The 24006-nt window shown below is 44.1% G+C and overlaps 2 protein-coding genes across 3 annotated transcripts; one reads left to right on the forward strand and one right to left on the reverse strand.

Moving 5' to 3' along the window:
* Window positions 1-1844: 1844 nt before the first annotated feature.
* On the forward strand, window positions 1845-2647 carry rnf224 (ring finger protein 224). Its single transcript, XM_085357047.1, has 2 exons — window positions 1845-2081; window positions 2324-2647. The coding sequence occupies exons 1-2, from the start codon at window positions 1845-1847 to the stop codon at window positions 2645-2647; spliced, it is 561 nt and encodes a 186-aa protein (XP_085213173.1).
* A 5230-nt stretch (window positions 2648-7877) lies between these two features.
* Window positions 7878-22559, reverse strand: pisd (phosphatidylserine decarboxylase). 2 transcript variants are annotated; one of them, XM_085359533.1, is made up of 8 exons: window positions 22469-22559; window positions 14367-14511; window positions 13787-13921; window positions 13595-13696; window positions 10589-10712; window positions 9100-9249; window positions 8861-9021; window positions 7878-8699 (listed from the first exon to the last, which is right to left on the reverse strand). In XM_085359533.1, the coding sequence occupies exons 1-8, from the start codon at window positions 22501-22503 to the stop codon at window positions 8460-8462; spliced, it is 1092 nt and encodes a 363-aa protein (XP_085215659.1). In that variant the 5' UTR covers window positions 22504-22559; the 3' UTR covers window positions 7878-8459. The 2 variants fall into 2 exon arrangements, with proteins under 2 accessions (XP_085215659.1, XP_085215658.1); XM_085359532.1 differs by lacking the exon at window positions 22469-22559 and adding an exon at window positions 16058-16485.
* Window positions 22560-24006: the final 1447 nt, after the last annotated feature.

The following is a 24006-nucleotide window of genomic DNA, read 5'->3' on the forward strand; positions in this document are numbered from 1 at the left end:
AGAAAGAGAGCGTATTTCTCCTTTATTGCTTTATCTTTATTGGTTCACTGACCCTGGAGACTAAGAGAAACCTGATAACAGAACAGATAAAGTCACCATGAGTGCTGCATGGCAGGCAAGTTCAGGACCCAAACGCAGGACTCAAAACAAAAGAGTGAACTAAGGGAGACAGCTACATTGCTGAAATAACGATATTTAAACATAGAAGCACTAATAACCAAATACTCAGAAATAAACAACTGGGAATAAACTAGGGAGCCGAGAAACACACAGCTAGTGGGACAACACAACAACAAGCAGAGGAAGACAAAGGGCTTAAATACACAGAGGGGTAGCGAGGGAAGTAGAACCACATGGGGAACACAGCTGGGAGAGAGCTAACATAAGCAGACAGGGAGGAAGCAAAACTGAATGCAGGACTTGGAACTGTCAAAATAAAACAGGAAATGTGAGACACGCACTAAGACACAGACTTGACGCTGTGACTGGGGAAGAAACAGACATGAGAACATAACTGACTAGGGAGACAGAACGGGAACGCTGTCTGGACACAGGAGATGCATGAACATAGAGATATGGGGGACTAGACATGACACGTGGAACCCAGAAGAGGTACCGAAGAAAATCAAAATCCTAGAAACTACAGAAAATAGCCAAGAAACTAGAAATACAAAGACTACACCATGAACAATGCTAAATAAATGAATATTCAGAAACCAGAAACCAAAGATCAAACACTTCATTAAATAAACTAAAGTTTTGGTGTAAATCAGGTGTTTCTTAGGCTCACAGTGTTGGGGAGTAACGGAATACGTGTACTGCCACTACCTATTTAAAATACAAAATACGAGTAACTGTATTCCCTTACAGTTACCGTTTTAAACGATGGTATTCAGAATACAGTTACTTTGTTGAAATGAATGGATTACACGGCGGTATTTTCCTGTTTCATAAGGCTATGAACTCTATATTTTTGGTGTCCACGCCGGTGGAAACCCAAACAAAACACGCATTAAGAGGCTCTAATGCCTGTGGCCCATGTCACCTCTACTTGCGGCCCGCATAATGACGTGAAGAAATATTTTAAAAAGTTATTCACAAAAATGATTTAATATGAAGGCAATAGGCAGAGTGTTACAGGCATTGCCCTAAAGAAAGTAGCCTCATGGGCAGTGTAGTCCGTGCTGCAGGGAGAATGGACTGCCATACCCGTGATGAGTCTGTGAGCGCGAGGGAAGGAGAAAGAGTCGAAAAGTAAGAGATGTCACCAACCAGAAACAGGAGATGGAAGCATGTAAATATATAATATATATATATATATATATATATATATATATATACAAAGTTGACCCTGACAACAAAGTAAATCCAGTTTTCGGCTACAAGCCCAACACGGAACCCAACGTATTAGCCAGAGATCTCTTTACGGTTTTATGCCTTTACGGTTCGGAGCCGCGGACCTGTTTTATATACGCGCGGAATAGTTTTCTATATGAGATCGCTGCAAAAAGTGCAGCCTTACTAATGTCCACCCTACTGTTACTCATTTATATTAAGATTTAAAAATCTAGTTGGTATTGGTATGGCGAGTAACCTTCAGTAAAAGTAATAAATCACACAGCAATAGTACATTCATGTAGTTGTAAAAAGCATGATAATATATTAAGTAATCCACTCATTGAGTAACGTAACGGAATATGTTACAAAATATATTTTGGGGCATGTATTCTGTAATCTGTAATGGAATACATTTCAAAAGTAACCTTCCCAACACTGGAGGCTCAGGTGGATTCTGTGATTGGTTTAATATGGATGGCCTTTTCTTCTCGTTCAATCAGATAAAAATGTCTGATGACAGAAAAGAAGAAGATGAGGAGGAAGAAGTCACCTGTCAGCCTCTTCCCCCTCCTCCAGCCTCTGTTGCCTTGGAGACAATGATGTCACTGAGGAGGCAGGATCTGGTGTGCATTGTGTGTTTCGGAAGCTACGACCTGGCAAAGCGGCTGCCTAGGCGACTACACTGTGGCCACACCTTCTGCCAGGCGTGTCTGAAGAGACTGAACACAGTCATCAACGAACAGGTGACTGATGACATCACAGACACTTATCTGAGTTTGTGAGAAGCGAAGGACGTGGAAGAGTAACAGGCATGCAAATGTGAGCAGCAGCAGTTAAAAACTGAATTAGAGCTGTGTCCACAGGTGATGTCTGACACACTTGAGAGGTCAGGGATGAGCAGATGAGGGGTTAATCAGACAGACATAAAGTTGAGGGGTCTGGTACAGAAGTTGTGTGTCTGTAGTCACTCCCCTGTGCTCCACAGGTGTGGATCCCGTGTCCTCAGTGCCGGCAGAACACGCCTTCACCCAGAGGAGGCGCCGCAGCTCTGGACCTGGACCTGGCCACCTTCCTGGGAGTGAAGGCCTGCACCTCCTCCTCCTCCTCCTCCTGGAGCTGCGGTCGCAGAGAGGGCCTGTCAGCAGCAGACGCAGCCCAGGACGGGAAGCTGTGGCTGGGGAAGGAGGCTGTGGATGATGGTTGGTCGCACGGAGGGCTGGCTGAGCCCCGCTTCCATCACTATGGCAACTGCTGTCCACCACTTTCCTATTGGTTGTGCTGCTGGTTCTGTTGCCCAGGGCGGGGCTAACAACAATTGGTGGGGCTAGAAGGGCTCAATGATGAAAGTTTAGTTCACTCTTTATTGGTCCCTGAGTTCCTCCTTAATGCAATTTAATCAAAGGGGATATTTTGACCGTTTCCAGTGAAGAGGTAAACAAGAACTAAAGATAATTTAATTACCATGGTAACTAGGCAACAAGTGCTTCACAACAAAATACCTGAACATGAAAAAGAGTTAACCAGAAACACAAACCTAAGAAATGACTTTTTAGCTGTGTTTTAAAAGTGACTTTGAGTCTACAGATCTGAACCTCGGGGGGAGAGCGTTCCAGAGTCTGGGGGCCACTATTGCAAAAGCTCTGACTCAGCCTTGTATGATGCACAGCCAGTAGGCCCTGATTAGATGACCTCAGGAACATCCTGGGTACCTATGGATGTAAAAGTTTACTGATGCAAGTTGGTGCATGAAGAGCTCCTTAAACCTTATGTTTAAGGCTGGAAATCACCTGTTACAGTTTCTGATCGCTTATAGCAGGTCATATAATTGTTGGCTTTTCTTTGTTTTCTCTGTAGTATTGTAGAGTCTTTACCTTACAATATAAAGCACCTTGAAAAAAAGTTACATTGAATTGAACTGGATTGAATTGAAATGCATGAATCACTAACCTGTGATCTTCCCTCACCCCTTGATAGCTTAGACTCCAGCTTACCCAGGACCCCAAACAAGACAAGCAGTACAAGTATGGATAGAGAATGGCTGAGAGGATGATGGATGATGATGGATTGATGGATGGCTAGTGACTATGAAAGTATAGACCTGTCTCTGCTGTTTGACCTGGTAGTTACTAAAAATAATGGAGCTCTGTAAAATGTAAATAAAAGCAGAATGCAATGATCTGCCAATCATCGAATGCTTTTATTTTACTGAGAACACATGAAACATGTGAAAAGATATCTGTTGTTTTTTTTTTAGAATTTGATGTCAGCATATTTCAAAAAAGTTAGATAAGCTATAAACAACCTCAGACGTTTTAGTAAAACAGCAAATTAACATCTGCCATCTAATGATAATAATCCGTGATTGGGGTAAAAAAGATCTTCCCAGAGAAGGTTAGAGTTTCTGAGGTTTAAAAAAAAGTTTAGAACTCACTGAAGAAATGAAGAAATGAAGATTTCTAATTGTATGCATCTGTAAGTATTGCCTGATATACAGCTGCAGATAATTAATAGCTGACCCACGATGTTTCACAGGGTCTTCTAAGGAGCCTTCCCTTCCTGTCCAGTTGATTTGTTTCCAAGTTCCTTAGACTACGATGACCTGGATGACTGAGACCTACACAGGCATATTTAAAGAGTCTTCTGATTGGTGGTAATGGCTGTGTTCTTCCACTGGGTGGGGCTGTAATGGTGCTGCAAACCTATCAGCTGATCAACTCCTAAGAAAGAAACTTGTGAGGTGAAAGTGAGCAGCTGTCTGAGAGACTGTATTCCTAAACAAGAAAGGAAAACACACACACACACACACACACACACACACACACACACACACACACACACACACACACACACACACACACACACACACACCTGAATGGATTAACTACACTTTACTTAATCTATTTTACACATTCATGTACACTTGCAGTTTGGACACACCTTCTCATTTAATGTTTTTTCTTTATTTTCACAACTATTTACATTGTAGATTCTAACTGAAGGCATTCAGTGAGATGTGCCTGAGGTGTGTTTGTGTTCATCGTCGTGTTGAAAAATAAATGATGGTATAACTAAAGGCAAACTGGATGGTATGTCGCTGCAGGATTCTGCTGTAGCCATGCTGGTTCAATGTGCCTTCAATTTTGAATAAATCCACCAACATTGTCACCAGCAAAGCACCATCACACCTTCTCCATGCTTCATTGTGGGAACCGTGCATGTAGAGCGCATCCATTCAGCTTTGCTGTGTCGCACAAAGACACAGTGGATGGAACCAAAGATCTCAAATTTGGACTCATCAGATCAAAGCACAGATTTCCACTGGTCTAATGTCCTTTCTTTGTGTTTCTTGACCCAAACAAATCTCTTCTGCTTGTTGCTTTTCCTTAGTAGTGGTTCCTGCAGTCTCCTCTGAACAGTTGATGTAGAGATGAGTCTGCTACTGGAACTCTGTGTGGCATTTATCTGGATTTATCTGGGCTCTTATCTGAGGTGCTGTTAACTTGTGATTTCTGAGGCCAGTGACTCAGAGGAATTTATCCTCAGCAGCAGGGGTGACTCTTGGTCTTCCTTTCCCTGGGGCGGTCCTCATATGAGCCAGTTTCATTATACAGCTTAATGGTTTTTGCGACTGCACTTGGGGACACATTCAAAGATTTAGCAATTTTCCAGACTGACTGACCTTCAGTTCTTAAAGTAATGATGGACTGCCATTTCTCTTTACTTTGCTGATTAGTTCTTGTTATAATATGATTTCTAACAGTTGTTAAATAAGCCTGTCAGCTGTGTAGCAACCTCACTTCTGCACAACAATGGGGTAATGGGGTTGGGACAAGAAGGCACAGATGAACCCTGACAAGACACCTGTGTCATGAAAACCATTTCAGGTGACTCCATCATGAAGCTCATTGAGAGAAGGCCAAGGGTTTGCAGTGCTGTCAACAAAGCAGGGGGCGGCTACTTTCACGAATCTAAAATATAAAACATATTTAGAGTTATTTATCAATGTTTTCTTTGCTACATAATTCCATATATCTTCAGATATTAGATTTTTTCAGTTTGTATCTATAATGTAGAAAGTAGTAAAATAAAGAAAAAGCATTGAATGAGAAGGTGTGTCCAAACTTTTGAACAGTAGTGTATATTCTGATCGTACAGGAAAGTGTGCTATTGAACATCTCCTACAAAGTGATGAAAGTGCACGACAGCTGTACACCAACATATCTTTTATTAATAAAGTGTTTTTTTTCTCAGACACCTGCTTGTGTTTAAATGGAGCAACTAATACACCATCCATGTTTTTGTCAAGCATGGTGTGAACCAAATCAGTAAAAATGCAGGATGATAGAGCAAAGCATTAAAGAAAGAAAGAAAGAAAGAAAGAAAGAAAGAAAAAGAAATTGATGAGGCGTGAAAGAAGCTGATGTGAATGGCCGATATTGAACAGAGGGAACAGCCAATATTGAACCACAACTGTCAACCACCTACAACAGTTTTGAGATCCCTTCCCAAGCGCTTCAACACCCACACGCAACTTGTGTCAGCTGACTTTCAGGTCACATGACACATGATAAGAGAACCAGAGAAACCTGGCCTGGACGAGAAAGTCTGACTCATCAGTTGGGTAATCGGTTTACTCCCTCCATCGGGATGGCCAAATGTGACTATTTTTTGACCTTAACCACTGATGACCGGAGATTTTGGCAAACTATAAAGTCTCTGCCAGCTCTCATTCCTCTGAGCTACCTCCTCACTTCATTATTGACTCCACTCCTGTGTCAGACAAAACTGAAATGTTCAATTGTTTTAACAAAAACTTTGTTGCTTCTTGTTCTTTGTTTAGCACAGTATCGGATGGGAAAATTCTTGCATACAACTTTTCTAGCAGTGCCCTGATAACTAATACTTTTTCCTTTAAACCTTTTATGGGAGAAGAAGCATGCAAGGCTTTGAAGAACCTCAACACTAAAAAGTCAACCTGTCCGGACAGTCTGTCTCCTTTCTTCTTGGGCCTGGCTGCAAGTATCATAGCTAAGTCAGATTTTTATTTTTTTAATTTTCCATACAACAGAATACATTACTGGAGATGTGGAATTGCGCCTTCGTACTCCCGCTACTGAAAAGTAATGATTCTTCAATGGTCAATAATTACAGACCAATTTTTAAACTCTGTGTCTCAGCTGAGGTTCTTGAAAGGCTGGTATATAATCAGCTTAAGAGTTACCTGGATGAAAATACTACATCTTCTTCCCAGTCTGGTTTTAGGATATTGCACAGTAATGTAACTGCTTCCTTAATTCTTATTGGCTGATGATTCTTATCAGCATCATGGCTGACCTGCATCACCCCATCATCCGGAAGTGGACTCTGAACTATCAGGAGCAGGTCGGCGAGATTGTCCAATAGCGTTCCGGCTCCTCCACACTGGACTCTCTTCTCCACACACTTCTTGGACTACATAACACTTTGCATAACACTCTCCTCTCACTTCCAATAGTTGCACTATTCGGTATTGCACTGTTTGACTCTGTGTATTGTATTTATTTATTCCTGTTTTCTACTTAAACTAAGAGTACAACACTATTGTACTTATCTTATTTCTGTATAGTTGTATATGTATATATATGTATATTCAAATTTTTTCAGATTTTTTACACTTTGCACCTTCGATCCAGGAGGACGATATTTTATCCCACTGTATGTTTGAGTGTATATTATTGGGTTGACAATAAAACTCAACTTGACTTGACTATTGTCCCATGGTTGATAGTGTCACTATGAGTACAAACCAAGCGGTGGTGCCAGCATCATGCTGTGGAAATGTTTTTCAGCAGCAGGAACTAGAAGACTAGTCAGGATGGAGGGAAAGATAAATACAGCGAGTCATCCCTGATGACAACCTGCTCCAGAGTTCTTTGCACCTTGGACTGGGGCAAAGCTTCATCTTCCAATTCAACAATGACAAAGTAAAGTAAAAGAAAATAAATGGAATCTGGTATGAAAATTGGTATTTAAAAAAGCTGTATATTTCTAAATTGACCAGTGCACTGTGATTTTTTTTTAAACATATCTACCCCCACCCCCAAAAAACAAATAAAAAAGTGAACGTGACAAAATATTGGACAGTAATTCAGAGTCTAATAATAGACACAAAAGAAGTCTAATAATACAAAGTAAATAAAAGTTTGGGCAGCTGAGAAGTTGGTGGGAAGCTCAGGCCCTCGCTGTATTTTATAAATGTGTTAGCCTTTATATGTTAGCCTAAAACTCATCATCTCTCTTTATTTCTGTCTCTTAACATCAACATCACTCTGATATTACAGACACACCTTCCATTAATACCACACTGCTGCTGACTTCTGCCACTGATCAGGAATTAGGACCAACTGTGAGCATGTTTTACCTGAGCTTAAGATAAGGTGCGACAAACGTTCCCAAAACATTTCTGCTGCCTTCATTTTTTTAACCTTTCAGATGAAAATAAAAATTGAGTAAATAAATTCTGTACATTTTTATTTAATAAAGATAAATTTTTAGTTTGACTACGCCGCCACAGCTCGGCAGGCTCTCCGCTGACTGAAGGGACACCATCCAATTGCTGCCACACTCTCACACAACTCTGCCACTGCGACCACTGGAAGGTTAGAAAGAGGAATGTGCGTGCAGTCTATTTAAAAAGAAAAAAAAACTTTATTCATAATTAGATCTTTTACAAAAGCAGAGAAAATGGAGGAGGTGTCACATTTAAATCCCACAAAAAAAAACCACAAAAAAAAACAAGATTAATGAGACAAATTAGTAATAATAACCCTTCAACCAATCACTGGCCTCCAATCAGATGTGAGCTAGCTGATGCTAACAAAAACCTGTGAGCAATAAAGTTTGAAACATTCAAACAGAAATGTGTTCAGCTGCTGGTCGAGTCTCTGAGTGAGAGGGACAGAGAGGGAGGGGTTTGGCATTTCCCGCTCACGGGCACAAGGCATTCTGGGAGTCTGCGTGCTTGTTGTGATAAGCATCTATTTCGAGTCCTCCGCAGAGAAAAATACCCAGAATTCCTAAAACTCCTCTCTTAAAATCTGTCTCTGATCCGGCCCTGCCCCCTGAGCCTGTAAGTCATCCAATTAGAGGCTGCCGAGGCCTTCTCCCACTCTGATTCGTTGGCCAGGCTGCAGGCTGAAGCTGAAGTCTTTGGGGGCCTCGAAAAGCAGAACGATGGTGGAGCCCAGGTTAAACTCCCCGACCGACTCTCCCTTCTGTAAGGCCACGCCCCCTTCACCAGCAAACTTCACCGTCTGGTCAGCAATGTAGCTGTGATCATGAAAGGAGCCTTTACTGTAACGAGGTGTGTTGGTCTGAAGCTCCTGAGCAATTAAAACAGGAAGTGTTAAAACCAACCATCAATCGATCAGTCAATCAGTTAATCAATATTTCACTATACAGAGTGAACGAGATAAGAAAGACCAACAAGAACTGATCAAAACAAAACGTTCAGAAAAACCACAGGAACACAAAGTAACGTCACCTGGTCAAAGTAAATTCTGATTGAACCGACGTTCGTGGCACCGACCGCCGTTAATGAGAAGAAGCCTTGCTGCCATTGGCCGGTGAGAACCACACGCTCGTTAAGGCAAAAGAGCTCTTTGATCCAACGAGCAACGCCTGGGTTCACCGACATTAACGAGCCTAACGAGGAAGGACACACAGGCGGGTCAGGGTGGGGGCGCAAAGACCACATGGCTGCACAGGTGAACACACTCTCACCTGGAAAGTGACGCCGAAGCTCCACCCTCCAGTCTGTGGGCGAATGGAAGCAGTGGTAGTCACCTGGAGCCAGGTAAATGACAACGTGGAAAAGGTCGCTGTCGGAAGACGAGAGGAGGTCGTCCCTGAAGGAGGAGGACGACGAGGAGTCTGAGGACAAAGAGAAGCCGGGGTTAAACAGGTAAACAACAAACAAACCTCAAAGATGCCCTCAGGGATTCAACAGGTGTGACTGCAAAGTGTCAAACTGAAGTCAGGAGACGAGGAGTCACACGTACATTCAGGTGAAGTTCACAGAAAGTCGCTGTATCTTAGTTCTATCAAACCTGCTTAATATAAAACTCAGCAGGTTTTCAAACCTACAACACCTCAGGGGATTTTCACCTGCATGGTGAACAAATGTCATTTCCAAGAGAAATCATAAAAACTTTGAAGTCAGCTGGTCATTGTGGCAGGGTGTTCTTCCTTTTTTTCAGTGATGCCTGGACCTGGAGAGTTGTGTGGACGGGTGGGCCGAAGAAGTTCCCAGTTCCATTATTTTATTTATTATTATTTATTAATGATTCCTTATTTTTTCCACTAGTTTTTGAGCCTTTATAGGGTCCCACATGATCCCGCTTTTCATTTTATTAGACTTTGTGGAGGGGAAAATAAGTACTTTCATTTGCCATGTATTCCTTTCACATTTTCTATACAGGCGCTGTGGAGAGCATCCTCACACAGAACATGACATCGTGGTTTGGGAACAGCTGTGTGAAGGACCAAAAAGCTCTCCAGAGAGTGATCCGTACAGCAAAACGCTGCTGCAGGATTGCTCTCCCCCCGCTTCAGGACACCTACACCAGGAGATGCCGGACTAGAGCAGCGCAGATACTGAAAGACCCGTCCCATCCAGGCAACAAACTGTTCCAACTTCTGCAATCTGGTAGAAGGTTCCGCATCTTCTGGGCAAGGACAGAGAGACTCAAGAGGAGCTTCTATCCCCAAGCCATCCGTGCCCTAAACACACACACCCGCCCTCTCACATCATCTATAATTGACTGAGACAGGACTCTTCCAGACACTCTAAACCAAGGCACAATGTACATTTCAAATTCCTTTAATTTTAAATATGTTTATATTGTCTATTCTGTAAAATAGTCAGATGTCTATTCATATTAATGTACAGAATTCACCTGCTTGCTGCTACTACTGCACATTCACCCAGTGTATATACTATATGTATATATATATAATGTTCTTCCTCTACACCCCCCCCCAATTTTTGCACATGTCGAGGAGCGTGTCAGGCTACATTTCACTGTGTGTTATACTTGTATAACATGTGACAAATAAAGAACCTTGAACCTTGAACACATTAATATATTTTGATGCAATGTTTTATTGGGTATATTACATGACATAAAATATATCTGACGTTAGCGTTACAAAACTACACTACGTGAGTTGTACATATGGTCACCGTTACATGGAGGCGGTCTGGTCTTACCTTTGCACCGCCTCTTCTGTGGTCCGAGGAAATGTTCCAGACTGTAGGTGACCCCCTTCACCTGCTCCACCTCTGAGTTCTTTACGCGACCAAAGTGGAGGATCCTTCCATCAGCCGGAGAGGTCTGGAAGAGGCCGGAGACCCCAAACAACCAGGTTAACCCCCAAGTTTAATTGCCTAGTTTAATGTTATCTCACAGGTTAACCCCTGGTCTAGCTCCAAGTTTAACTTCGTCTCCCAGTATCTTTCACATTAGCTTCAGTTAAACTGGGCGATAGAATTGATTTTATCTTCCATCACAAAATGTATTGATCTTTAATGATTCACAGAGTTTCACTAGTTGCACATGTTGTCATGTTACAGCTCTATTCCAAAATTAATTCAATTAATTTTTCACCTAAAAATTCTATACACAATAGCCCACATTGACAAAGGCAAATGTTTGCTGAAATTATTTTTATTATTAAAAAGTAAAAAACACAAATATAACAAGTATGAAGCAGCAACAGCATTTATTTATTAATTCAATTCACTTTTATTTATACAGCGCCAAATCACAACAAAGGTCATCTAAAGGCGCTCCATATTGTAAGTTAGACGCTACAATAATATAGAGATGGCACAATACTACTTTTTTATGTCTGATACCAATACCACAAATTTGGATATCTACCGATACCGATACGAATCCGTCTATTTTATAATAAATAAAACTTTTTGTTTTTAAATGTCTTGCTGCATTTTGCATACGTTCATACCAAAATTTAAAAACAAAAAACACTATTACACTTGTCTGCAAAAAATACACTGCACCCAAAAATATTTCAGTTTAGCAATACTGATCTTTTTAAATCAAAGTATTTAAAGTAACATTCAAATAGTAATTTAAAATGCAATTTTATGCAGATTTCAAAAACTCTTTGTTTCTGAAAAAAAGAAGTGCAATATCAGCACAAAATTATGTTTATACTCAACAACTTCAGGTTGTAGAATGGACCCTTTAAGCTTAACAATAAATAGACATCCAGAGTGGAAAGCAGTGCAAAAAAATGCAAACACGGCCTCTCACAACACTCATCTTTTATCAAGTCAGTGTAAGCTGTTTGTCTGACATTTAACCTGAGACTGAAATTTGTGCAAATTCTACAAAAAAACTTAAAAGAAGTGTGAAAAAAAAAAAGTGTTTTTCATAGTTTTTTTTTCTCCGAACCACGAAACTGTTTAGCCATGTGTCGTCCCAAGGTAGGTATCTCTGACAGAATTAGTTTCCCCTGCATCACGCTGGGCTCTCCAAATCACAAACAAACAGTATCTCACATTCTTGATTTTTAGTTCACAAACACTTCTTATAATGACTCCTGAAACTTTGCACGTTTTAGCTCTTTATACAGTAAAGTTATAGGACAATAAAAATAATTATCAGGCAAAATGTCCTTCATTAGTTAAAATAATCCTGTCTGATACCACGTGAGAATAATAAATATATTATAACCCTCATACTAAATGGTAATCTAACAACACTCATTTTTCACTTTTTCACAAAACTAAAACATCACTACTTCCACGTCTAATTGTCTGTAATGAAGGTGGAGTAAACTAGATCCGCACTCCGTGCCCAGCGAATCCTCGCAACACAGGGGGAACAAATTTTGTCGGGGATACCTACCTTGGCACAACACCTGGTTTGGCAGCACGTAGCGAGGCTCTGAATGCTTTCAGTGTGAACTCCAGACCGCCAACAGGTCTCCCATTCTTCTTTGCAGAACCTCTCGAGCTCCATCAGGCTGGATGAGGAACATCAGCGCATAGAAATCTTCAGATTTCTCCAGAGATGTTTAATCGGGTTCAAGGCTGGTCTCTGTCTGGGCCTCTTGAGGACATTCACAGCATGGTCCTGCAGAAGCCTATCCTTTGTTATCTCAGCTGTGTGTTGAAGGTCGTTGTCCTGTTGGTGTTAGATGAAGATTTGCCCCCCCCCCCCATCTTGCCCTCTACCCTGACTAGTCTCCCAGTTACTGCTGCAAAAGTACATCTCCACAGCATGATGCTGCCACCACCTTGCTTCTCTATAGGGATGGTACTGGTCAGGTGATGAGCGATGCCTGGTTTCCTCCAGACATGACACTTCACATTCAGGCCAACGAGTTCCATCTTTGTGTCATCAGATAATTTTGGTTCCATGGTCTGAAAGTCCTTCAGGTGCCTTTTGGCAAACTCCATGCAGGCTGTCATGTGCTTTTTACTGAGGAGTGGCTTCAGTCTGCCTGCTCTAGCATACAGGCCTGATTGGTGGAGTGCTGCAGAAATGGTTGTCCTTCTGGAACGTTCTTCTCTTTCCACAGAGCAATGCTCTCGGTCACCTCTGAGGCCCTTCTACCCTGATCGCTCAGATTGGCTCGGCGCCCAGTTCTAGGAAGAGCTTGGTTGGTGTCAAACTTCTTCCAATTACAGATGATGGAGGCCTGTGTGCTCATGGAGACCTTTCCTGTACCCTTCAGTAGATCTGTCTCCATGCAATCCTACAGACAGTTCCTTAGACTTCCTGGCTTGGATTGTGCTCTGACATGTACTCACAGTACTCAGCTATGGTACCTTATAGACAGGTGTGTGCCCTTCCAAATCATGTCCACTCTACTGAATTTACCACAGGTGGACTCCAGTCAAGCTGTAGAAACATGTGACCGATGATCGGTGGAAACACGAAGCACATGAATTCAATTTTGCGTCTCGTGGAAAAGGCTGTGAATACTTATGTATATGTTACATTTTTGTTTTGTTCTTTTATTTTTAATAAATTTTCAGTAATTTTAAGCCAACTGTTTTCACTTCATCATTCTGGGGTAATATATGTAAAATGAATTTCAGAATAGGGCTGTAACATGACAACATGCGCAACAACTGAAGCTCTCTTGATACTTTCCTGAGGCACGGCAACGTTATCTCTCAGTTTAACCATGTTTATCTCCCAGTTTAGACCCTGTCTAAGCAGGAGGAGGAGCAGGTTACCAGGCAGGAGGAGGCGCAGAGTGGTCGGACTGCAGGTTTAAGGCGTCGCCTGAAAAATTCTCCTAGATTTCTGTAATGATGTAAATCCTCCACTGCTGCCTCCTGGTGGACAAACAGAGGAACAAACAAACTTTATTTAATAGTAATAAAGAAAACAAAATGGCCAAATAAACAAACTGAGCATGTCCTGACCTGCATGTTCACGCCAAAGGTCCAGATATACAGGGAGTAGATGGGTTTCCGAAGCCAAGTGGGGAGCTCCACCCCATTCAGACGACCCCACGCCCGAGAGAGGAGTCGAGTAGGGAAGGAACGGTACAATGCCACCTGTAGGAGGAAACAGCAGCTACACCTTTGAATTTATTTACATGAGTGGATAAAATGACAAATGACGAGTCATTCTATAGACTGGAGTAAAAAGAGAGAAAGTAAAGGAGGAGTTTTGGGGGAGTCGTGGGTAAGAAGAGAATGGATAAATAGGGGTAGGGGACTAAAGTTTAGATGTCCAACAGTTTTTTAGGGTAATTGAATCCAATCGATGGGACAGATCAATAAGTTTGTTATCAGTGATCAATAAGGTGTTCTGTTTGTGTTTCTGCTTCTGATTGTTTCACGCTTTCATTTTCAAAATGCAGACTGGAAATGTTGCGTCACTGCATCAACTGGTCGATTGATCAGATATTGATCAGAGGAGACAGGAAAGGAGGTGAAGCAGGATGTACGAATATGGCTGCTGCCCGCCTTGCACTTCAACCAATCAGAGGCTTCTTACCCGGCAGGCCAGTGGCCGCAGAGTGCTCACAGACAGGATATAGCACAGGAAGGAGATTGGCCGGTGGCGCCATGCGGCAGGGCGACTCACGCCACCCTTGAGCGCGCTCAGACGGTGACGGAGAGCCAAACGAGGGACCTGAAGCCTGATTATAATAACGAGATTTAACGTGAACATGAATATTTTTCAAATACAAGAAAAAAAATAAACCAGAACAGCTGATGAGTCCAAGTCATGTAAACAGGCGGGTGTAGGCAGGTGAGGAGAAGGCGGGGCTTGTGCGTGGGGAGAGGCGGAGGAGGAGCAGACGCTAAAAGATAAGAACACTAAAAGAATTCTAACAGGGATGGAGACTGATGTCATGATGTCATTAACTCCCCCAAAATAAACTCTCAGCAGCTGGAGTGATGCCATTTATTTTTATATTCTTCAGCCAATAAGATTCAAGGTGCTCACCTGGATACATGAGTCTGACAGAGTGTGTGTGTGTGTGTGTGTGTGTGTGTGTGTGTGTGTGTGTGTGTCTGTGAGAAAGCGAGTGAGCGAATGTATGTGTGAGAGTTAGTGAATGAGCGAGTGTGTGAGAGAAAGTAAGCAATGAATGTGCGTGAGAGCGTTTAGGAAGGGGGGTTTCTACGGTGACTGCTTGCTTAGCAGGTCAGCTATTTTAGCTTTAGCCTAGCTTAGTGTGTTAGCCTCTTTCCATTTGATCCTGTGCTAACCTGCAAACCCAGTTAGATAACCACTGATGCTAATCCTGCTGCAACACACACACACAAATCCTCTTTCACACACACACACACACACACACACACACACACACACACACACACACACACACTTCTTTCACGCCTGAGACTCTTGAGAGTCCTGTTTTCAGAGGGTCAAAAGTATTTGGACATGTCAACAACATTTAAATGTAAGAACGGTTTGACTGCTGAAGAACCCACAGACTGCTGTGTCTCCTCCTTCAGCTGGCTTCTTCTCTCTGCCTTCAGTTTTAATTACTGAAACGCTGGCCTGAGATCAGCTCTTGGACTTTTCTCTCCCATCATTCTGGTTCAGCTTCATCTTGTTTGTCTGTCTAAAGATCATTTTTCAGATGTTTTAAAGTCAGATCTTCCTGAGTGAGGTTAGTAAGCGCCGCGTTTCCCTCCATGACGGCATCTCTTGATCACAGACCTTCTCCTCACAGAGACTTCTGATGTTGTGAAGCTGTTTTTCTGAACATGCAAATAATTTTGTCATCACCTTTAGTGCCCTCTCTGCTCTCTCAGGTCTGTTGCTGAGCTGATCAGTGATTCATTCTTTTTAACAGTGATCGAGTTTATTGATTGGGACACTGATAAAAAGTTTCTGCTCTGTGACTGCTATATTTTGGTGTTTCAGATCAATGATGGCCTCTCTCACCTGCACTAACGTCTCTTTGGGCTTCATATTTTGAACATGAAAACCATAAAAATTCAGAGATCACCTCTGCTTCGCGAGTCCTGGAATAACATCAACCGTCGGATTACTTCTGACCCTGTGAAGACGGTGGCCCGAGTATTACCTGCACTTCCTGATCTGTGGATCTGATTCGTTAAATTTTAAACTTTGAGCGGCATCCTCTGTCCCTTCCTGTTGTGCTTCTAAATGAAACTGTACTCACTGTTTGTGTAAATAAAGTTTTTCTCTACTTCCTCTCCCACCTGAATCGTGCTGTCGTTCTCCTCCTCACTCCTCGCCCTCCTCCATCTTTCTCGCTCTCTCCTTTGGGAGTTCGCCTCTGCCGCCTCACCTGCCGCAGCAGGGCACTCTTACCACGCCTCCTGTCGCCACGGCGACCAGAGAAAAACCTCACCATGAACGAGCGTTGGGCGAAGACGCCGTCGCAGGAGAGCGAACCGGCCGACGACACATCAGGATGACGAAGAGTTAAAGAGGTGAGAGAGAAAGAGGAGTGTCCGTGGAGAGCAGACGGAGAAATGAGAGAGAGACGGAGGAACGCATAGAGGAGGAGGAGGAGGAGGAGGAAGAGGAGGGCATAACGCTGAACAGCTCCTCCTCTGTTTATTAATAGCATGAAGGAGGAAGAAACTGTCAATCATTAATCACTGATCATCCATTCACACTGAATCTTAAATAAAAGCTTCATTTTTTATTCTCAGGGTTAAAATCATTTTTATTTTGGAAAACACTCATGCAGATTATAAACACTCAAAAATTAAAAGTTTGTTTTGTTATATTTCTCCTCCCTGTAATTTTTCCATGTTTGAGGAATTAAAACAGTGTTACGTTTTCGGTGTTGTCAGTGTTTTGTTTTTGCGTGACTGTCATGTGTTTCCTGTTTTACTTTGAAGGTCTGTTGTTATCTTGGTGTGTTCAGTTTACATTTTCCCTGTCTCGTCAGGTCTAATTTGCCCCAGCTGTGTTTCCCTCCTGTGGTCCATTCCCTGATTGCTCCTATGTATTTAAGCCTTGTGTTTCAGTATGTCATGGTCGCGATCTCCCCCGTGTTGTAAATAGTTTGGTGTTTTGTTATAAATAAATAGTCTGTTGTAAATACTTTCGTTTTGGGATATTTTCGTTTTGGGATTTTTGGTGGAGGGCCTTCGTGGATTTTATTTTCCTTATTTTTATTTTTCTACGTTGCACCTCGGTTGCCTAGGCCGGGGTGTAACATATGGGGGCTCGTCCAATCGCTGGGGGGCCCGGGGGGCCGCTTCAGCCGTTCGCCGTTGCTGGAGGGTCCGAGGGAGGGGCCGCTTCAGCCTCCGTCTGTCTTCGCTGGAGGGCCCGGGGACCGCTCCAGCCTTCATCCGCCTTCGTTGGAGGGTCCGTGGGACCACTCCAGCCTTCGTCGTCTGCTGGAGGGTCAGGGGGACCGCTCCAGCCTCCATCAGTTTCATCTGCCTCCGCTGGAGGGTCCGTGGGACCGCTTCAGTCTTCATTTGCCTTCGCTGGGGGGTCCGAGGGACCGCCTCAGCCTTCGTCGTCTGCTGGAGGGTCCGTGGGACCGCTCCAGCCTTCATCCGCCTTCGCTGGAGGATCCGAGGGTCCGCTCCAGCCTTCCGCAGCTGGTGGGCTGCGTGTCCGTGTGTGCAGCTGGTGGGCTGCGTGTCCGTGTGTGCAGCTGGTGGGCTGCTCATTCGCCTTCGCTGGAGCGTCCGAGGGACCGCCCCAGCCTTTGTCGTCGCTGGAGGGTCAGTGGGACCGCTCCAGCCTTCATCAGCCTTCGTCCGTCTTCGCTGGAGGGTCCGTGGGACCGCTCCAGACTTGATCCGTCTTCGCTGGAGGGTCCGGGGGACCGCTCCAGCCTTCGTCGTCTGCTGGAGGGTCCGTGGGACCGCTCCAGCCTCCACCAGCCTTCATCCGGTTTTGATCAAACATTTCACTTGGGGTTACATGTTTGATTTTTGGGTGGGGGGAAATGTTACGTTTCGGTGTTGTCGGTGTGTTGTTTTTGCGTGACTGTCATGTGTTTCCTGTTTTACTTTGAAGGTCTGTTGTTATCTTGGTGTGTTCAGTTTACATTTTCCCTGTCTCGTCAGGTCTAATTTGCCCCAGCTGTGTTTCCCTCCTGTGGTCCATTCCCTGATTGTCCCTTCTATGTATTTAAGCCTTGTGTTTCAGTATGTCATGGTCGCGATCTCCCCCGTGTTGTAAATAGTTTGGTGTTTTGTTATAAATAAATAGTCTGTTGTAAATACTTTCGTTTTGGGATATTTTCGTTTTGGGATTTTGGTGGAGGGCCTTCGTGGATTTTATTTTTCTTATCTTTGTTTTACTGCGTTGCACCCCGGTTGCCTAGGCCGGGGTGTAACATATGGGGGCTCGTCCAATCGCTGGAGGGTCCGAAGGGGGGACAGCTTCGGCCTTCTGCCTTCACTGGAGGATCCGAGGGACCGCTTCAGCCGTCCGCCTTCGCTGGAGGGTCCGAGGCACCGCTCCAGCCTTCGTCTGCCTTCATCCGCCTTCGCCGGGTGGGAGGGTCCGTGGGACCGCCCCAGCCTTTGTCGTCGCTGGAGGGTCCGTGGGACGGCTCCAGCATTCATCCGCCTTCGCTGGAGGGTCCGAGGGACCGCTCCAGCCTTCGTTGTCTGCTGGAGGGTCAGTGGGACCGCTCCAGCCTCCATCAGTTTCATCTGCCTCCGCTGGAGGGTCCGAGGGACCGCCTCAGCCTTCGTCGTCTGCTGGAGGGTCCGAGGGACCGCCTCAGCCTTCGTCGTCTGCTTGAGGGTCCGAGGGACCGCTCCAGCCTTCGTCGTCTGCTGGAGGGTCAGTGGGACCGCTCCAGCCTCCATCAGTTTCATCTGCCTCCGCTGGAGGGTCCGAGGGACCGCCTCAGCCTTCGTCGTCTGCTGGAGGGTCCGAGGGACCGCCTCAGCCTTCGTCGTCTGCTGGAGGGTCCGAGGGACCGCCTCAGCCTTCGTCGTCTGCTTGAGGGTCCGTGGGACCGCTCCAGCCTTCATCCGCCTTCGCTGGAGGATCCGTGGGACCGCTCCAGCCTTCTGCAGCTGGTGGGCTGCGTGTCCGTGTGTGCAGCTGGTGGGCTGCGTGTCCGTGTGTGCAGCTGGTGGGCTGCGTGTCCGTGTGTGCAGCTGGTGGGCTGCGTGTCCGTGTGTGCAGCTGGTGGGCTGCGTGTCCGTGTGTGCAGCTGGTGGGCTGCTCGTCTGCCTTCGCTGGAGGGTCCGTGGGACCGCTCCAGCCTTCATCCGCCTTCGCTGGAGGGTCCGTGGGACCGCCCCAGCCTTCGTCGTCTGCTGGAGGGTCCGTGGGACCGCTCCAGCCTCCATCAGCTTCGTCTGCCTTCACTTCAGCCTTCGTTTGTTTGATCAAACATTTCACTTGGGGTTACATGTTTGATTTTTGGGTGGGGGGGAAATGTTACGTTTCGGTGTTGTCGGTGTGTTGTTTTTGGCGTGACTGTTATGTGTTTCCTGTTTTACTTTGAAAGTCTGTGTTATCTTAGTGTTTTCAGTTTACGTTTCCCTGTCTCGTCAGGTCTAATTTGCCCCAGCTGTGTTTCCCTCCTGTGGTCCATTCCCTGATTGTCCCTTCTATGTATTTAAGCCTTGTGTTTCAGTATGTCATGGTCGCGATCTCCCCCGTGTTGTAAATAGTTTGGTGTTTTGTTATAAATAAATAGTCTGTTGTAAATACTTTCGTTTTGGGATATTTTCGTTTTGGGATTTTGGTGGAGGGCCTTCGTGGATTTTATTTTTCTTATCTTTGTTTTACTGCGTTGCACCCCGGTTGCCTAGGCCGGGGTGTAACAACAGAAAAATGGTTAAAATACTTTTGTTGAGGATAAAATTTAAAATTAAAGATTAAAAAATTTTATTAAAAAAGAAACAGCCATTGTTAAATTATTGATCAAATTGTGACAGTTTTTATTATTTTAAATGAGTGTTTGGAATGAAATTATTATTTAACTATTAAAACTATTATTTCAATTAATTTTTTTTGTTTTTAAATTACAAATCTGCACCAAAACAAATAAAATAACTGAAATAAATTTATATTTCAACACTTTATGAAGAGTTTATAAATAAAGCTCATCTTGTAACCGGAAGGTTACCGGTTCGATCCCCTGCTCTGTCTGTCTTGGTCTTTGTGTCCTTGGGCAAGACACTTCACCTACCACCTACCAATGGCGCGATATGGCAGCCTCGCTTCTGTCAGTCTGCCCCAGGGCAGCTGTGGCTACAACTGTAGCTTACCTCCACCAGTGTGTGAATGTGAGAGTGAATGAATAGTGGAATTGTAAAGCGCTTTGAGGGTCTAGAAAAGTGCTTTATAGATGCAATCCATTATTATTATTATTATTATTATTATTATTATTATTATTATTATTATTATTTTTAAATTTATTTTGTCAGTATTATTTAATTATTTTTATTCTCTGATAAAAAGTATTAAAATTATTGTGTTTTTCTTTTAAAAGCAGAAATGAAAAAAGCCTGATCATTAAACCTGCAAATAAAGACTTTTGTGCCAGTCACAGGCCAACCAATCAGAGCAAGACAACCGTGAGGAGAGGGGCGGGGCCTGCCTGAGTGACCGAGCTGTGTGACATAACATCACCTTTCACCCAGATAACCAACCAACCAGCTGACCTGCTGTGATGTCACCATATGTTGAGGTTTTGTTTTTTTAAAAGGTGAATGTGGCAGCTTCCAGGTGAGGCAGGCGTGACAGGTTAGTTCAGGGGTGTCGAACTACAGGCCTCAAGGGTCGGTGTCCTGCATGTTTTAGATATCACCCTGGGTCAACACACCTGAATCAAATGATTAGTTCATTACCAGGGATTTGGAGAACTTCAAGACAGGAGGTAATTTAGCCATTTAAATCAGCTGCAATGGATCAAGGACAACTAAAACCTGCAGGACACCGACCTTTGAGGCCTGAAGTTCGACACCTGTGGGTTAGCTGATCTTAACAGGAAGTGAGGTGTCCTGTTCTATCAGCCAATGGTTAGTTAAAGCACAAACTTATAGATCAACTGTCAATAATCAATAGCTCGTCTGCCTTCTGTCATCACAGAGTAACTTTTAAAGAAACTCAGCAGAATCGCATCATCATTACATCATCACCCTGAGCCTTCAAGCACACAGGTGAGGTGTTACTGACACGTGAGATCAAAACTAGTATTTCATTATTTCAACTCGGTAACTACAGTGATGAATAGGAGGCGGAGGGCATAATGTCAGCGGTTCAGAGGGGGAGGAGTCAGTCGAACAGGTGACAGTCCAGTTTAAGCTCAGAGTGGGAGGAGGAGGAAGGGTTTATGGGCTGTTTGTGTCCTCTGATAGAGTCCCTGTAATAACTGATAACTGACTGTTGTGTAACGCTGACCGCCATCACACCACGTTTCATCTCACAGCAACCTTTGACCTATCCTCAGCTGCTGACACAGCTGGCCTTCTGACTGACACATTTCAGTGTTTAATCGTTTCTGTCACGGCTCCACAAACCCCCTGCATCTCTTTCAAAATAAAAGCATGAATTCTTACTGAGCCACTGTAAGTCCTCCTGTCGTCAGTGAGAGCCCACGAGCCCATGGCACCAACGCCAGCGGCTGCAAAACACTTCCAGAGGCCTCAGAGCATCAAAACCTTCACAAGCACCGCTGATGATGTGATCACCACTATGCTGTAATCCTCCGGATATGATTTTAAACAGAGAGACAATCTAAACACAGTCTCACACACACAGACACTGTAGTTACAACGTAAGGTTTTTTAAGAGCTTTAAAATGACTAGTGGCAATAAAAACTGAGAGAGAGTATAAGAATGTGTAAGAATGAGTCCATTTACAGGTTCACTCTGATTCACCGTAGGGGAAATTTGGGGCTCAGTTTTGACCTGAGGACTCTGCCATGCAGACCAGGAGAGCAGGAAATCAAACCATGGACCCACAGCGCCCCCCTCAGGCCCATGAATCTATACGTTTGTGTTTAAAATCACGTAAATAATCAAAAAACTAATTTTATCTTCTTCAGTTACTGTAAAAATAAAAGGCTTCTTTCTTCTGTAAACATAATCAATGAACCGACGCTCTGACTGTAAATAAAGTTTGGAACAAACCGAAGGCCCGAGGAACTGCTTCCTGTACATTTGGTTTGTTTCCTGTTCAAGATTTTCATTTTTCTGTGAATTTAAATTTTTTTTAAAAAGTGTTTCAATCATCGAGGAGCTCAATCAATATGAGCCCAATGCTTCCTGTCGCCGCTGTCACAGAAATGTTTAAATATCTGTGGAGTTGTTGTTTAAACGTTGCGCGAGTAGGTCGTCCTTAAGTGTTTCTGAGTTTTTTCTTTGAAATGAGGCGAACAGATTTTATTGAGTCGATTTATTTGGGGAGAAACTCAAAAAATTTCAAGCGTTTTGTTTCTGATGACCAGAATCAGCATCTTCCACCTGACAGCCGAACGTCTCGATTTTACTTCGCAGAGACAATTTTTCCCATGCTGCCACCGACCAATCACAGAAATGAGAGCTACAAACACGTCGCAGGTAAACAAAAGGCACTGACGCCGCGTTCATTGTGAGTCCGACTGCACGTGCTCAGTGTTACAAGGCAAGTGAGGAGACATCAGAGAAAGTTTTCACTTTACCTGTGTGGGTGTAGCCACAGGGGGCGGGGCTCCATCCTCCCCCTGGCCCCACTTCTGGTACTGCTTGTAACCAAGGTAACCACCACCAGTCACCAATAGGAAGGGCAGGGGCCGGGGGCCTGGCAGAAGCCCACGTCCTGAAGAGACAACGAGAGCCGATTGGACTACTGAGATTACATCATCCACAAACAAACAACAGCTGAAGAGCTCTGTCTTCTCCAGTTTTGGGGTGGGGGGCTCACCTGTGCTGAAGCGTCTGCAGCTCTGAGAGAAAACTCTGAAAAACAGGAAGGACACTCAAACTGATCAATCAGATCACATCAGTGATCAATACATGAGACGTTCAGCGTCAGAGAGCACAGGTATCGCCCCTAGTGGACACCTGACACGTTCAGTGGCTTAAAATGAACGAGACACTTAAAATTCTGGTCTCTCTGAGTTTCAGAAAACAAAGATGCTAAATGGTTAATGACTCATTACCGAAAGCGACACTGAAAAGCTTAAAAAGAATGTATGTGTGTGAAGGTTCTCGGACATCCAGGTCATCGTAGTCCAAAAAGCTTCTTCGGCTCTTCCTTTATAAACAGGTGAGATGAAGAACAGATAAATACCTGCCGCTGCTCCATACCCTCCGAAAGGCCGCCGCCATCTTGTGTTTCCGGACGTGACGTATGACGTCGTGCGTAAGAGCACTACTGGAACGAAGCCCCGCTCCCCCTTTGTCCCACGTGAGGAAACACAAGTATTTCGGTTTATTCTTGATTAAAAAGCTTAAACGATCATAGACGATTTATTGATTTTAAGATGTAATTATTGTTCAATTACGTAACATCCTGATAGCCAAACATGCTCCCACTCTGGACCACACTACTTCACCTAAAGAGCAAACGGGTCTCCCGATCACCTGGAACAGCTGGGACAGATATGTCAGCGGGCTCTTCATCCACTACAGCTCCGCCTTCAAAACGCCCCCCTCTCCACCTGCTCGTACTCACCGACCGCCCACAGAAGGTCAAACTGAGCCCACAGCTCCACACCTGCTCACTCTAGCAGCACCACAGTGGATTCAGATTGACACTGCTGCGGTTCATCCATAGACAGGAAGTAAGCCAGAAACCTCTGAGGGGCTTTAATGTGAAGACAATCGGCGGATCAGTCACGTTAACCCTCAGCTTGCTGGTGTCTTATCGAAGTGACATGGTGTGAGTCACGTGGTGTGATGGTGTAGTTTATTATTGGTGTGAAATCAGTGAAAATCTTAACTAGCAACCAGCCAACAACATAATCAGTGTAAACAGACTGAGGATTATTGATTATCTGGTTATTATTTGGTGTGAGACCTTGAGAGTTTATGAAAACTGTCAATTTTAATTACTTTTTGTGAAAATCTGAGTAGATACAAAGAAGGAAACAGTGGTATCAAACATACGGCCTGGGTACCAGGATCGGCCAGCAGGATGTGAACTTCGTAGAGCAGGTCAGAAGCCGCGAAGACCTTCTCCCTCTCTGGCTGCGGCCCATCACATCAGTCGTCTGTC

Source organism: Diplotaxodon limnothrissa, linkage group LG7 (genome assembly GCF_057381915.1).
Source record: "Diplotaxodon limnothrissa isolate DT_005_m linkage group LG7, D_limnothrissa_male_GT1.1, whole genome shotgun sequence".
Taxonomy (NCBI): domain Eukaryota; kingdom Metazoa; phylum Chordata; class Actinopteri; order Cichliformes; family Cichlidae; genus Diplotaxodon; species Diplotaxodon limnothrissa.

What these genes read in the sequence shown, in the direction of transcription:
- rnf224 (XM_085357047.1), top strand. Translation starts at nt 1,845, where the DNA reads ATGTCTGATGACAGAAAAGAAGAAGATGAGGAGGAAGAAGTCACCTGT. An exon ending in ACACAGTCATCAACGAACAG is followed by an intron (nt 2,082 to 2,323) that starts GTGACTGATGAC and finishes TGTGCTCCACAG; the next exon opens with GTGTGGATCCCGTGTCCTCA.
- pisd (XM_085359532.1), bottom strand. Translation starts at nt 16,431, where the DNA reads ATGCTATTAATAAACAGAGGAGGAGCTGTTCAGCGTTATGCCCTCCTC. An exon ending in ACAGAAGAGGCGGTGCAAAG is followed by an intron (nt 9,250 to 10,588) that starts GTAAGACCAGAC and finishes CTTTGTCCTCAG; the next exon opens with ACTCCTCGTCGTCCTCCTCC. An exon ending in TCAGAATTTACTTTGACCAG is followed by an intron (nt 8,700 to 8,860) that starts GTGACGTTACTT and finishes TTAATTGCTCAG; the next exon opens with GAGCTTCAGACCAACACACC.